The sequence below is a fragment of the Battus philenor genome, unplaced genomic scaffold (assembly GCF_028537555.1).
Source record: "Battus philenor isolate CCGP_79_NKW_IND1 unplaced genomic scaffold, ilBatPhil1.0.hap1 SCAF_18, whole genome shotgun sequence".
In the NCBI taxonomy this organism is placed as follows: domain Eukaryota; kingdom Metazoa; phylum Arthropoda; class Insecta; order Lepidoptera; family Papilionidae; genus Battus; species Battus philenor.
In genome coordinates this window covers 13,599,749-13,616,892 of record NW_027181680.1, presented here as the reverse complement: position 1 = coordinate 13,616,892, position 17,144 = coordinate 13,599,749, and the positions used below count along the sequence as shown (strand labels likewise).

General features: G+C 35.6%; 1 protein-coding gene across 1 annotated transcript in view; it reads left to right on the top strand.

The window, feature by feature from the left end:
• The first annotated feature begins 7,172 nt into the window (after positions 1 to 7,172).
• Positions 7,173 to 17,144, top strand: part of HGTX (HGTX homeodomain transcription factor) — an 82,339-nt gene continuing 72,367 nt past the window's right edge. Inside the window, exon 1 of the mRNA XM_068763678.1 lies at positions 7,173 to 7,482. Coding sequence (XP_068619779.1) covers positions 7,173 to 7,482 — 310 coding nt within the window. The remainder of the gene's footprint in view (positions 7,483 to 17,144) is intronic.

The following is a 17,144-nucleotide window of genomic DNA, read 5'->3' as shown; positions in this document are numbered from 1 at the left end:
AATTAATATTTGATAAAGTAAAAAAATATCTAGGGCTTAAGTGTTTGGTATTACACTTCATACCAAACGGATTTATTTATAATATTATATAGGTATTTATGGTGTTAATTATGTGGAGATGACAAACTGCACCAAAAGGCACTTTCTTCAATGAAAAATAAACTTGAGTAGATCGTGCGTGAGTGCAAAAGTTTTGTCGGCAGCGCTGCCGCACGCCCGCACCGGCCGGTGTCTGAAAGCCGTGTACCCGCTACAAAAGCTCGCGGCGAGCTTCAGCCGGAGGGGGCGGCGCCTACGAAAGCTCCGCGCCGCACCTCTCCCTCCCGCGCTCGATTCTTCATATCTGCTTTTTTGTAGTCGTTTTTAAGTTGCGAGCCCCGCGAATATCGCGCCCAAACGACTTTTTATTACGACGCTGCCAATTTAAATGTACAAGGGAGATTATTTCCGAGCTCGTGAATGCGTCGCGGCGCTCGCGCACTGATAGATCCTTATCTAATGTTACATCACTTTTTGTTACATTTTCTGTTTTTAAAATCAAATCTTTATACTAAATTTGGTTTTCAATCTTGTTTTCTATATCTACAACTCTCGTTTCCGATGATAATTAATGAAACTAAATCTAAAAACGTGGCAAAGCGGCCTATAATTTTCAATAATATTTACTTATATAAAAATACCGAGAGTTTAATTTTAATTAACAGTAATAGACTTCTTAGTACCGGGTGATACTCGCCCACAAAACCGGAGAACTTAAACATATGTTATACCACTCACGGAAAATACTCTATAGTCTAATATATGTGCCCTGAATATAACAAAATCCCTAACGAACTTGTTGCCCTTAGTGTTTCCTTTGCCTCGTTAACAAAATGTTTGTTATTACATAAGTACTTTTCGATATCAAATTTAACATATTATTGTATACATTTTTAAGACAGCGAGGAGAGTTGTTTAAAGTTGTAGACAATTATATATACCTGGGATCAACCATCCAGTTTCGTAAGTCGGATGGGCAGCGTTCGGGAAGCTCCAAGACATCTTCTCGTGCAAAATATCGCAATGTTTGAACACGAAGATCACCCAGAGAGTGATGAGAAGGGAAAAATGAGGAGATCCGCAGAGGAACCAATATAACCAACATAGTTTGAAATATTGGTCATTTGAAAGAAAACTATTGCGGTGAAAGAATTGGGAGAAATGTACACGTGAATAATGTCGTATTGCAGCCTTACTGATGACGGTCAATATCAAATTTCGCTCGAATAACATCGTAAAAGACATTACTTTCAAAAACTTTTAAATTTAATACCATTAAAATCTATTTTCTGTAATAACTCAGATAATTTACAGAATTAATAAACAAAAATTAAATATGTAAATGCAGAAAGAAATATCTTTGATTCGATATATAAATTATCCTTGTAGGTTGAATATAACTAAAGTAATTAAAGAAATTCGGTTTTTAGTTTCTCCTGTAAAATTTTCTTTTTGAGATTGCGGGTATTTTCGGTGGGGGGACGGTTTGAAAATAATAAAATAAATGTCAGTGAGTTTTTTATTGGCTCTTCTTAGATCTAAAGGAATTTGGAACCCCTAATTGTATGTTGAAGGATGTCATTGTAGAAGTATTGAATTTTTGACAAACGTAACTGTTTGGGCGTTCATTTCTTGACTTACATAAGTGATCACTATAAAACACCGAAGAGTAGAACACCATTAATAGTGAATAATATCTATAACAAGGGTCGAAACACATATTAACAAAAATTTTTAGAGAAACCTCAGCAATCTTGTATGGTTCAAAGAATATCGAATAGTTATCATACAACATTCATTAGTAGATAAAACTGTGTGTGGCTCCGCAAACAGCGGACCTGCTCAGAGATACATTTAATATAATTATTTTGAGGAACTACGGATTGTAGTGAAAGCAAACGGTAAAAGAGGATGTGGACCATCACCTGCTGGTATGATTAAGTCTATAGCTTTCTTCCTTTTCCTTTCTTTTCAGCCGATGGACTCCCACTGCAAGGCATAGGCCTCCCTCGAAAATCGCCACGAGGACCGGTCCTGCGCTCGCGGTCGCCATTCGAGAACCTTTCGGCACCAGCAGCCATCGGTGCGAGCAGTGTCCCCCGCCCACGCCTACTTCAGGCGAGCGATTCTCGAGCCATGTTGGTGATCTATAAGTCTATAATCTGACTTCTCATTCTCTCTCTCTCTCTAAGAAAAGTAGAAGACTGAAGAATATGTTTAAGTTTATTAAGATATTTCAGGACAAGGTTTTCAAGAAAACCATTAAGAAGGCTTATGAATCAAAGTTATTAATAATCTGTGTCAATAAAAAACCTTTTAATTTTAAATCGTTAGGTAATGATTTCCTGTATCATTAATACAAATTGTATTTTAATGAAAAATGTCTAGTCTTTATCTATATTTTTTTCAACACTAAGTGGCGAATTAGACTTCATTGAAGAAGTTTATTTCAATTACAACCAATATATGTTCTGTTGTAGTAACGATAAAGTGTAACACAAAAGAATTTAACGTATGAATGGATGGTGTATATGCCTATAAAATCCTAGGTCCCCCTTGACACCCTTGGCTGGGAATGATAAACTCGCTTAGTAGCTCAAGTCGGGGACTCCCTGCGGGAGCTATTGCACCAACGACAGAGCGACTTTACAGTTATGTAGCACTCATATCTGATGTTTTAAAGTAGTTCACCATCAGATATGAATACTGCCCTGCCACTGCTGAAGTGCAAGTGGCTTCCTCGAGTTTAGTTACTGTAAAGAGATTTAGGCAATTTTAGATAGGCAAGGGTCTAAATGCCTACAAGCAAAGATCCTGTTCAAACATGGCAGCAGTATTCCGCAGAAAATCGATCCTGTATTTTTTTAATATTTAGAGAATATACTTCTTAGGTGTGTGCTCTGAAAGCTGTCATAGTTATGGAGGTCCCTGTCTGGTCCTTTTTGTGGTGTCGCGCTCTCATCATCCTTACTCTCCATTCGTCATCTTATACTTAAATTCTTTCATGTTTCAAAATCGCGTGAAATATTTGATATCTAGGGGCAAAAGAGTTTAAGGTAATTCGTAGTTTGTGTAGGGAAAAAAAAAGTGTTGTTATTTATTGAAAACAACTCAATTGGTAAAGTGGTTTTAAAATTTTTGAGTATGGATAAATTTGGCAATTATTTAAGTAGATATTAATTTAAACTATTTTGAAAGAAAATATCTTTCACCGCGTGTGCCGAGCCGCCGGCAGTGTGGCTCTATGGGTAGAAGGCAACTCGCGGTCGCGGTGCAACTTCCGGTCCGCGACCGCGTCAACCTATGTACGTAATTAAACATCGAGTTATCAACGCTATTTATTTTCTTATTACTCTATTACTTTTATTATATATGCCATTTGTCTTTGCAAGCTTTGTACTGTCATAAGTTATTGGTCATTTTCAAATAGAAAAAAAAAGATTAAATATATTTTACAGTGAACACTTTTTGATTAAATCAGAGTTCCCCAAACTTTTTGTGTCGTAGATCCCTAGCCATGTTTTTCCGTGTTGGGTAGACCCCCTACTTACCTGATATTGATTCCCTGTAAATTTTCAACTGTAGTGAAGTTTAGTGTTAAAAACTTAAAGAAAAAACACATGTTAATTTATACATTTATTAAGTTTTTACAAGTTCGAAATGTATTGCTACCACAAAGTGAATACCATCATCCTACAACTTACAAAATTTTATAAACAAAAATAATATTTTTTTTACTTCATAGGTACTTTTATAAATAATGTAAATGTTTTGGTATTATACGATAGTATGATGTAAGTAAATAGGCACTATCAGTGTATGTGTTGAGATCCACTTCATTTTCATTTCATGGACCCCCAAATTTTTTTCGCTGACGTAGACCCCTTGCAGGTTGTCATAGACCCCTAGGGGTCTATGTAGACCACTTTGGGAATCACTGGATTAAATGGAAATTAAATAATTATTACGTGATTGATTAATAATAACTAATGCAGCCAGTAAACGACGATATTAATTTGCAGTGACGTTGCCAAATGCTTCAAATTTAAAGCGACCGGTCAAATGTTTTGATCTGACGAGTTGATTGCTTTAATAATCATTATATTATCTGAAATATTCCAAAATGCTGTGCAGTTAAAAAAAAAACCTTTTACAAAGTGTATTAGAACACTTTAAAAAAAGACTTCGGTAATGTAGTTTTTAAGTTATGGTGTAACCAAGTGAAGTAAGGCTTTATACATATGTAAAAATTTAAGCATATGTAGTTCGTATAAAAAAGATATATTTTACAGCCTCGGAAATTTTCATCGTCTACTACAAGGTATAGCTCTCCCCCAAAAATATCTTTAGTGGGACAGACCATTATCACCACGCTTGGCAGGCGGGTTGGCGTTCGTAGTGTGGTATTATGGTACGCAGAGGATGCAGCTGTCCATCCTCTGGAAACTAGTTAGTGAGCAGTGACAACCCTATATAGTTAATTAAAGCTTAAAGTTTAAAGTTAATAACATTCTCTTTCTTTCTTCATCCTAAGAATCGAATCGGCAATCTGTTTTTATTAAATGAATCTATGTTCAACATACATTAGCACCCGTGCCTTTGTGATTAAATTTGCGCCTAATATTTAAAAAAAAAAATTATACTTACGTTTTTATGATGATGTTATAAAAAATTATGCTCATGTTATAGTGTTTAGTGTCTTAATCTATTTACTGACTTAAATCGTGAACAATTTAAAACTAAGTTGAAGTTAACTAATTGTTATTTTTTTTGAACCCATGACCTACGACGGAAAGTCTCATTTCTCTACCTTCTGGTCTACCGCTACCCAGAGACTTTGTATGCATTAATCTCGTGGAAACGATTGTTAAAGTTAATTAATTTTTACAATGATCATTTAACCTCAAGACATCCAGTTTTAACACATATTTGAAAACGTTTTAACAAACAGTTAAGCAAACAGGATGTTTGGTGATGGATATTCACCCCCCATTAAAGAGTTCATTTGTCAGCAAAAATCTGTAATTATTTTACACTTATGTCATTTCCAAAATATAAATATGAGTAACTTTGAAATATGTTACAATGATTTATCTTTCTTATTGGAATGCGACAAGCTAATAGCAAATTTTGTAGGGACATACAGAAAACGATAATTAATTTTAATATATTACTATATTATCTTTACGCTATTTATTATTTCAGGAAGCACTGGTTTTTAATGGGGAATATCATAAATTAATTAACAGCAAATGAACTATACATTTATCCCTTTTATATCTATAACCAATCATCCTGTATTTTACATCCTGCAACGACCGTTAGTCGTTGGTGGTCGAAAACAGAACTTATAATACTCACTACAGCTAGTGCAGTATATATCAAGATCAAGTTAACTACGTGCGGTGATCGTTTAGTGTAAGTGGTTCAAAAGTTATAAATTAAAGCTACAACTTGTGTGTAAATGAGCCTGTGCGATCAATCTCACTTTAGACACGGTGTAGTTGAGGACACAAAAGAGCTTGCAGCGACAGCTCACGTGACCGGGGAAGCTGCCACAAGGGCTGCTCTTTGTAACGCTGTGCGTTTCCATCCGGGCCCGTTCATTGTTGTATTTATTTATGGTGCCGCCATATTTATTAGGGGAAGAGGTTTTTAATTTCGCTTAATGCCCGCTATTAGGGATTAAAAAGGGCTTATAAAATTGACTTCAGTGTTGTGGTGTAATTTGTCTGCGAGGCATTTTTTTTTTCAATTCGACTCTTTGTGCGCGTGAGAGCGGACCGGATGTGGTCATAATTTTTAATTGGACTGATTACCGATAGGGCTTATTAATAATTGGGTACGGGGTTGTAGTGCGGCGGGGATTAGCGTACCGAGGTGGGAATAAAGCCGCATTAGCTCTAATATACGAGTAGGTGCACGGTAACGACCTTTCAAAAGGACTTTCGAACGAAACCTTTTTGTGTTCATATAAACAAATTAATTAAAAGTTGTTACGAACTTGTAACAGGTTTTATATACCAATTGTATGTTAAAAAAACGCACAACTGAACATGCGATATCATACTTATATATTAATGAACCACTAAATACATATATGTATATATAAATGAATCGCTAAATTCGTAATCTGTGTAAAATTCTAAAACGGGCTTTACGAATTCGATAATTTTTGTAAATTTTTATTAAGCTCTAAACTAACCTATTTATGGAAAAAAATAATAAAAAAGTGAAAACCATACATTTATTTTCCCGTTCAAACTACAGTTTCTATTGAAACTTCCGTCTCTAACTGTCAACTATTTAACATCAATCACAAATAAAGAAAAGCTTGGTAGAAAGTAAAATAAATGTCGTCTAAAATATAACGATGAAAAAATAATTAAATATACTAAAGTCATGAAGCTTTCGAAAAAAAAAACTTATTTTCGTAATCTAAAATCATTCAGTGGAACGACCACTGTATAAAACGTTTTAGTTTTTTTTCTACGGAAACTAATTCTTGTACAATGAGTTTCCCTACGATGGTGTAAGTGTTTGCAACATGAGCAATGATCGCGCGCAACTGCAGATGCCGCCGTAATGCCGCGGGTGTTTTATTTCCTCTCGGATGGAGTGCTCTCAATTAATACAATATTTGTCACATAAATTATCTAACGACAAACGTCCGGATGCCTATTCACCGCGCGCCGCGTTGTTCCGGACACAATGGTCGCGGGGCGAGCGGGCCGCGGGACGGAGGGGGGGCGGTCCGCTTGCAAAAACTGCACCAGACTTAATTATAAAGAGACAAGAAGCGCTATTAAATAGCGATTCGTTAAATGTACGCGCCGCGTTAACGTGCGGCTCGGCTGCGCTGCGCGCGAGCGGGACGCGCGTCGCGTAAACTAACGCGTGTGAGCAGGACGGGCGCATAGCGTACGCTCCCCGGCCAGGGGCGGCGCCCGACGCGAGGTTTAGATTGACTGGGCGGTGTCTATCCGGTTTTTTGTGTCGGCGTCCGGTCCGCGAGCTTTTCATTCTGCACCGGGCGCGCGCGCGGTGCTGTCACGCGACGCGATGCTCGGCCTGTAGTGCGACATGCACTGACTGCCGGCAAGTGACCGATGCGGTGAACTTATGCGATAAGCATGTCCGAACTCCGCGGTTCCCCTCCTCTCTCGCGAGGTGCCCTCGACGGCGGCTTCGGAGCTCCGCTGGCCGCGCTGAGCTCGCTGGCGGAGGCACCGCCGCCGGCGCCCAACCCGCACGGCATCGACCACATCCTGTCGAGGCCAACGGTGGGCGCAGGTGTGGGCGGCGGGCTGCTCACGCCGCGGCTGTCGCTGGCCGCGGCCGCCGCCGGCATGGCGCACTACCTGCAGCACAAGCCACTCTACTGGCCCGGCTTCCAAGGACTCGTCTCTAACCCCATGGCATGGCGGGATCGCTTGCAGTCCAGTGAGTAATTTCAACTTATAAGTGATTTTAACTTAGCGGTCGTGTAAAAGACATCAACGCGTTCTTAAGCGCTTTTAATATATTTACTTTAAGGATAGTGCGAGAAAGACAAAAATATGGTAAAAAAATAACTCCTAACTAGATGCTGCCAAAGATAGAAAGGAGGCGAAGAGGTTTACTAAAACAACAATAACCTAGATTAGTTTTAAACTACATTCTATTAAACAAAATAAATTACAACAATATCGTTTTAAAACAAATTGCTCAAACAATTTTATTTCAGTGTTCTTTTTGTTCAAGAATAATATTCGCAAGTAACCTTGAAATATTCGAATTGTAGAGATCACTTTCAAATAGAAGCATTAGTCGATAAGTATCAAAAAGCTAGCCGCGAACAGAGATTCAATCTCTACCGACTCACTTTAAGAATACGGACTTGTTAATGTAACATAATACGTAATAAAAAACAAATGACTTAATATGTAATCTATTTGATTTTATTGCGGATATTCACGGGCTTATTTACGTCCAATTATCTCAACACGGCCTAGATTTTAAAGCCTTGCTGGACTATATTCGTAATAATTTAAAATCGCACATTATACATGTAGGCTTATTCGTTATATATTTCATTAACAAATTCGTATATAATATAATAAACACGTTATTGTGGATTCGTAAATAATTTTAGTTTTATATATTATATTGGTAATAGGAACTTTTCAACAAATTGAGATGTTACAAAATTTGACGGATGTATAACAATATACGACTTAATAAACATTATAGAGCTTTTACTGATATTTTACGACAGTTAAGTGAGAAAAAGCTGTATGAATTGGTAGGGTATTATGCTTTAGCGGAAATCTGCAGTAGGCCGTGCCGCCGTCGGAAGGCTCGCGCCGCCGGGCGCAGTCAGGCCGCGTCGTAAAAGCTTAAGGACCTCGTTAACGGCGTGAGCTTTGCGTTTAATTGTCATCGAACTGCTCTCGACACCAACGTACAGGCTTTATCGGCTTTAATTGCTTGTCTGCGAATACATTCGACTCCGCAAATATCTATCGACGTTTATACTAGGAATATTTATTCGACTGTGAACATAATTAAAACCAATATGCAATTTAGTGATGAGCTTTTTAGATTTAAAATTAAGTGTCGTGAATTGCAATGTTTATTTATATCACAAAATTATGCTAACATGAATCTTTATAAATTACCATTAGATATCATTGAATATGTTATCAGCTTGTTTAGTATGTTTTCGTACTCTAAATTTGGAAATCGAAATTTCGTTTTGTATTTAAACTTGCCATAGATTAACGTAATTTAATTTGTATTAGCTGTGGTTATTTCACTTAAATATATATCATTGTTTAAGTGTACTCATGTATTATAAAATTATAGAATTCATTCTACAATATGTAGTAAGAAAGTTAAATTATAGTGTATAATATTTTGAAAGTAAAGTTTTGGTTATCGGATTAAGAGTATATCAGAAATTTACCAACAAAAAAAATCTAATTGATTTTTTTGTAGGTACAGATTAATTCGCGTATGAATACCCTGTAGTTTTACGCTGAAGGTTGCTATAACGCATGGAAGCACAGACCGCGGCCCGCCGGTCGAATACTGGTGGCCCGCCGATAGCAAAAATAATACTCTCGTACATTAAAAAAAATATTGAATTCTATTCCAAAATAATTTAATAAATTATTCTCAATTCTTTATTGTCTTTAATTACCTATAGTTCTGGCGGCCGGCCCGCCATCAGTTCATGATATGCCCGAGTGGCCCCTAGTCTTAATAAGTCTGTGCAACCATGCTATAAGGGGAACTCGCTTCTGTTTTTCCTTTTTCTTCTTTTCAGTTGACAGACGGCCATTGCAAGGCATAGGCTTCCCCCAAAACGCAAAGTCGACCTTTTTAATTTTGAGTGCATCCAGTGACTTCCCGCGACCTTTATAATGTCGCCGGTGCATTTAGTGGGGGGTCTCCCTACACCGAGTCTACCGGCCCGTGGCCACCGCTCCGGTACCCTTCGGCCTCAACCACCGTGATGTGCCCCGTGCACTGCCACTTTAAACGAGCAAACCTTCGACCTAATTCGATATTACTTCTCGAATTCATAACCTATCACCGCTAAATCACACCGGAGACCTTTATATTCAAGCATTGCAATATTTCAGACAAGAAGATATTTCGGAGCTTCGAAATATCTTCTGTCGGTAAGCTTCCGAACTTTACCCAGATAAGTTTGATTATAGTTTCTTTCAAATTAGACTCTTCATATTATTTTCTTGACGTAAACAAGTTATCAATGTTAGTAATGTAAAGTGAATAATGACATATAATCGAAACAGATAATACCTAACTAAGAAAATAATATCTGATCAAAGAGATTTAAATAATTATACGCATTGGTTTTATCACACCTGATTCTTGGCAGCAATTTTATTTACCTTTATATACTTGTTATAATTTTTTTATTACTTTTCTTCTATCGCTACGCCTAGGTAGTTTGTCCTAATGATTCGTATCGTACTATAATATCAATGCTACGAGCATTTACTGTTCAACCTAAATATAAAAAAAAACATTTTCGTTTTTCGACTTAAGATGAAAAATTTCTGTCAAAATAGTACTCAGTGTTTTAATATTCCTTCACATAGATGCACCTTTATTCTGTATTCGTTTCATTACTCTAATAATGTGTTAGTAAAAACCGACCCGGCTGCTGTTCGGTTACCACACAACGTATACGAATGTGAAGGGTAGGTGCTGGTCGAGTGATAAGTCTGGATCGACTTTCTCAAAGGTCTTTTCGCTTAGGAGCGTCTTCGTATATTTTCTTGAGTGTTTCAAAAATAACAATTTATTAATTAATACTTTTACTCATTTATTGTGTGAACCTTTAATTTAAAACAGAGCTACGAGTATTTTAAACTTCCTCTTTTAATCATTATTTTGCTTTGATATGGTCGGACCTTTATGCATTGTATGTATCGGTATAATAAATTTTTAATGTTGTGTCATCTATAAAGGAACACATAACGGGTGTATTGTTTATTCGGTAATTTTTAATGTAACTCTATTTAATGTGTACTGCTGCTGATTTGAGAAGTCCAAAACAAATCTAGTTCGGTTCATTATGTGATCAATTTCACAGAAATCTTAGTCCGATAAAGTAAGCTGTTGTAAGCCGAACCGGGACTTTCGAAACGATGCTTTTAATTTAATTTAAAAATCTATATTGTACACGCATAATATATACTTAGTTGCATAATAGTAAAGACAAAAGTGGGCGGTTTTATCGCACGAGGCAATTCTTCCTTACAACCATAGTATGGAAACAATACGGAGAAAAATAACGGCTAGTTAACGTGTAGTATATGTACAAACAATATATGTTTACAAACATACATACATACATATGTAGTATTTAGTGTTATATAAACGCTCAGATTAATATTTATATCGCGTATTGATAGTCCAGTAATCTTTCTAGTTTCAGCGCCAGAGCATAACTCCATTTGCCACATATAATACATAATTAAATTAAATGATTATTGATCTTTGCATTAGGTTAAGTATGCCATCAAATTGTACACCTACACGATATATTGTAGAAAGAGCTTACATATGTTTTATTAGATTTGAGAAAACTTTTGAATGTTCAAGATATTTAATGCAATAAGGCTCAGTTTTGTGGGATTGCTACTTATAAAACCTTCTTCATTGGTCGACGGAAGACGCTGGATGCAGGCCGCTTTTAATTGGTCCTATAGGAAATCAAAGGTCGGCCTATGTCCAGTGGTGGAGGTCTAGCAGTTGAGGTGGTGATGATGATGTGATCATGAAATCCTTCACCGGTGGATAATGCTTGTAACTCCGTTCACAAATCATAAAAGTCGTCCTAGAGCTGAGCTGTTTTGAATGAACTGTATGAAGGTAAGCGTTGATCACGCAATCCGTGATTAGAGTAAGTTATAAGATATGTCGACATACGTTCAGACATGTTCCCCGTGTGCCGGCAAGTACTGAGCACCGCACTATCTCAGGCCGCTATCTGCCACTCGACCGGCACACTCCTCCGCGCTAATTATGTGTGCTCTTGTTATCAATAATTCCTTTATTAAACTTTATCAGTACACCGTAGTATTCTGTTTTATCGGTATATGTGATTATGTGGATTATGTATTCATTTAATTTAATTTTGTTATGGTAATCATAGTACTAGGTGGATATACGAACCTGTTTTGGTTTATTTTATTTTCATTTCATTTAGGAATCCAGTGCCCGGTGTAGCACGAGTACGACTTTGTCATTAATATGTTAATTAAATTATTACTGCTAAACAAAAACTACGGTATGATAATCACAGACCGTGAAACGAATCGTAAGACGTCCATTTATAAAGAGAACCTTGGACGAATAAAAGTTATGTATAACTCAGAATATTTAAGTGGCAATTGAAGGAGAAAGTGACATAGTTCTGGAGTCGAGATCACTGACCGGCAAGCGCTGCACACGAAATCTAAAAGGTGGACAGGTCACTTTGTTCAGATCAGCGAAAGAAGAAGAAAAAGAAGTGGATTCAGGTCTTTATCTTATTAAAGATTAACAGGAGAGACCTTGGTCCAGTAATGAACTTCCTGCGGCTGTAATGATGGTGACGAATTATAACAGCTCAATTTAAAAACGGTTAACTATATATTTAATTTGCGTTCAAAACATTTTACTGTTATTACGGATCGTAAACGATATCATACCTATGTTGGAAACACATGTTAGCTTTTTAGAAAAAAAACGCTCACACTGATAAGCAGCTCCGAATGAAGCTCTTAGAAACTTTATTCATCAGCTACACTAAATTACTGAAACGCCATGAAGTGCAAAATCTCTTTGACAGATGGTGAAGGATATATCTCCTGCGAGGAGCGTCTAAAGAACGTGATAAAGAACAAGAAACAAATCTGTTTATAGTCTGAGATTGTTTGCAGATAATAAAAAAAATTGTAGCAAAATAATCTTACAGACAAATGGTTATAGAGCTGACTATAGTATATTTGTGAAGAAATATGTTTACAGTTCTTTATCTTGTTCTTTTCAGCTGCTAGAGCAAGGCATAGGCCTTTCCCAAAGATCGCCACGATGTGATTGTTTTACAGTTACTAATTCGTAATTACAATTATTTAATAATTTTGTAGTTACATAAATTTATGACAAATTCTTTTAAATGCATGCGTAGAAGGAATTACTATTAATAATAATTTTTTATAATAATGATTTATATGTCTCTCTAGTAAGTATAAGGTCGCAGGTCTGTCTGTGTATAAATTTGTGTGGTTACATTTTTCAACAATTTCACTTTCTACCCATATTATAGTTGATAGTTAGTTTGAGGTATATCTATTATGAAACACCTCAAAGACTTTTATATTATATGCATCAAACTAAAAATAACTCCAGCTTGTGCAAAAGTGAAGTACTGTGCTCGCTTTTCTGCGCAAGTGTGTATGTATGTGTGGGGAGAAGACGGTTATTAGTGAGTCCAACATATATTACATATATATATATGCGGTATATGTAAATAGTCAGCGAGACGAAACCTTCAACGTCAACTTAATTAAGAGAAATACTTTAGTTATTAAAACCAAAGTTTTATTTATTTAGATGATATGGTGATAAAGTTTTAATATTAGTAGTACATATGTTACGTAAATGCGAAGTATTATCTAAAAAGCTCTCTATGTGTATTAAATTTTTGTTTAATGTCTATGAGTCTTCATAAAATACATAATTTGTGAACTCACAAATAAATTAAATGAATACGACAAATATGAAATGAGTAAAGTAGATTTTGTTACTATAACATTTGTGGTCTTTTATATATATATATATATATATATATATATATATATATATATATATATATATATATATATATATATATATATAGACAAAGTGTCAGTTTGCAATGCCATACATTAGTTAGTGTTTTGTTCCCCGCCTATTTTAGGTTTAATTAATGAAGTAACTGACGTGTAAAGCCGTGTAGAGGTCTGGTTAATATGAACTAAAAATATTACACACAAATTTTTTCTTGTTTTCACACTACAAGGCATAGGCTTCCACCAACGATCGTCACGATGACTTTAACTATGTTGTCGTCCACCCAGTGGGAAGCAAACCCACGCCGACAAACAGACAGACGTAGAGGTCTAATGAACTACAAATACTATATACATAAATACTATGTGTCTACTGCAGTACATGGGCTTCGTCTAGAGGTTTCCAATAATATCATCTGGATACTGTATGCATCCAGTTTTGTGAGACAACTTTAAGATCCTACCCCTCACTTACCGGTCCTTGGTCTCCATTACAAAACCTCAAGGTTTCAGCAGCCATCTGTTCTGCGCGCTATATGACCAATGCCGCTTCGATATATAATTTAAAATCACGCTTAATGCGATAGCTTTTACGGCTCATAACAAAATTTAATTAAGCTGCGTCGATATCGATGCAGTGTGACGACATCCTTGTCTAATGCGTGATAACGAGCGCACATAATCACTTGTGAAGTGTTTAGCGAAATTGAATTACACCGACTTACTGCTCATGTCACACCAGACCTAGCTTCGCCTAAACAAATTGTCTTTTCTCCATTTCTACAATGTCTTTTATTGTAATTGTTTTAGAAAGTCTACAAATCGTTATGTAATTAAAATTGTCTGGAGCACTGTAGAGATTTAAAACCAATATTAAAAAAGTATACCATTCTATTCAAGAATACTATATTAATGTTGGAGTGCGTGGTGATGAGTGGAATTAAATGTTGTCACTGCTCACTCAGGAAGCTAATTATTGTCGCGTACGCTTTACAAAACTACATTTGTAAAGAGCAACTGTTGAGTTTTTTGCCGGTTTTAAGCAGAACTGTCTTCCGAGGCGGCGGTAACTTCTGGGACAACAATGCCGGAAATTTATGTTGATTATCGATTCGAAATTGCTTGTAATAGCCTATTCAAAAAAAATGTATTTTAAATTATAGGGTTTTTTATCAAACTATATTAACCAATAAATAGGAAAAATTAAGCTTAAAGCTTTTTATATATTCTAGTAAACCACTTGACTTTTATCTTTTCTATCTGAAAGATTTTTTTTACTTGAAGTGAGTTAACATTTATAAGGCTTTAATGAATTTATTTCTGTAATTTTTTTTATTTAGTTTGTCTATAATGACATTAGATGTCTATATTATATTAATTTAGTGTTTTCAAATCTAGGCTGTTGGATGCTTAATACATAAATGAATGCACACATGGTTTTTAAGTTTATTTTTAAAAATTACAATATTGTTACATTTCTCCTGTTCATTTGGAAGGTTATTGTTCAAATGCACTCTTTCAAGTAATACAGTTTCCTTTTTATAAATAGTTCGGACAATAGTTCACTGGCTATTGGTCTGTGGTCACGTATACATTGTATTGAATAGTTCCGAATCTACAATCTATTATATTTTGAAAAATATTTGCAGCTTTGAGAGTATCAGCATAGTTATATATTCTTCTATCAGCACCTATCTCTCTTTTTAATTATAGGCTAATTACTATAACATTTAAAGAAATAAAAATGCTGCCAAATTTACAATATTTACTTCTAATACTTTTGTTTAAGTTGGTAAGTTTAAAAAAGGAATGTAATTAATAATACGCACTATAATAATATCATCCGGAAATGACTGCTTTAAGTACAAGTAAGAAAAGTTTTTGTTTAAAAGGTAGTTTGATGTCTTTAGGAAGGATATCTTAGTCTTAATGCCTACTGGGTAGGTAGGTTTCGCTTTGTATGCACGGGGCCCTGCGTGCAGTAAACACGGATATAATCCCCTGTATATCAGCACGCTTTGGCCTCAGCATCCGGCGCCAAGTGACCGCCTACGTTGGACACTGTTTGCTCTGTCTTATCATACATCGTATATACCCAAGATTTATAATTAAAGATCATCTTTGGCAACTGAGAACAATAGATAAAGTTATATAGAAATGAGGAGATTCACAAATGAACGAAAATAAACGTCTATCAGACTGGCAAGTTAAATTGAAATTGTGTAGGCTACGTAGCTCGTAAAAAAGATGGTGGCTTAGGTCTTTAGGTTCTGTAGTGAAGACCACAGACCTGCAAACAGCGAAAGACATCCGCCCACAAGGTGAACAGACTTATTAAGTCTTTTGGAAATCTAGGGGTTAGGGGGTGGGTAAAGTACAATGATTGGAATGGTAATCATAATTACAAAAACTTCGAGGTTTGTTGTGTTTAGTAACCATATGTAACAGATCACGTAAGTAAAGTTGATGTATTTTTTCGTCTCGCTTGTAAAAGGTGGTATAGTTATCCTGTCCATTCAATGGATTTTAATACGAAAGTGTTTTCCATAATAAGCTAACACTTTAACTATACGATCTTTACAAATGAAAAATGATTTGTATAATCATTTCACGGAGGATAGATTCAACACTAATTTTTTTTTTAATAAAGATTTTCTCGACAAATTGTGGGCATTATTATTATAAAAACAAACACAGTTGCCTACCAAATGTGGTGCTAATTTTATGTAAAAATTAATATTAATAATCACGCTTTAATATTTACAAAGTTTAATCAATTTTGGTTACATTTTGTTACAACAGAGTGCATTTTTGTGTGGTTGCTCGTAACTACACTTGATTATTATGTTTTATTCACGCAGCGCGTACATTTGTGCCTTTAATATTTTGCAAACAGATTAAATACGGAACAAAATGTAATGACACATAAAAAAGAAAATATCTAATTTCAAATCAAAATTATGTTAACTTGAAATTTAAATAATTAATTTGGATTTTATTACTGAAACACCATATTTGATTTTAGGCATGCCTGCACAGAGAATGGACAATCTGTGAGGCCTCGATCTAATACAGGACGACTGCTTTTAAGAGAAAGAGCTTTCAAGGAGTAAAAGTATAAGTTCTTTTGATGTCAAATAATGTATAATTAAAACATATCTAAAAATGAATAGTTGTAAAAATAATAAATAAAGTAAGGACAATAGAGCAAAAAAGCTTTTTTTAAAAATCGGATTACTATTTGTTGAAATTACTTATTGTTTACAATCTGTCGCTGCAGACTTTTTACTGTCACAAGCTATTAGCCTGCCGTATTCCAATAGAAAAATATAAATCAATATCATATATTTCACAGAGATCTATTTATTACGTCTGATTGTAAATAGGTATAAAAGCTTTAAACCTCTAGTATAAGACTCTTTATTTTTAAAATACGGTTCGTAACTATGTTACTTTGTCAGGAAATCTACTGCCAATTGTATAACCTGGAGAAGGTAGCAACGAGCGGTTTGGTGGTGGCTGCAGTGGTCAAATGGCAACATTAAAGCTATAATTGAAAAGCGGAAGTACCCCCGCGACAGAATTATTAATGTCCGGCCGCGGCGACGCAGCGCTCCGATGAAGTGGGACATGTTTTTTTAATTACCTCCACGCGCAGGGCCGGCGCAGAGCATTGGCTAAAAGCTCACTCTCCGGTGCTTAATAAGTAAAGCTCTACGTCGTATTATTTTAATCATCATCATCATTTCAGCCGCTCTTTCACTTCTGGAC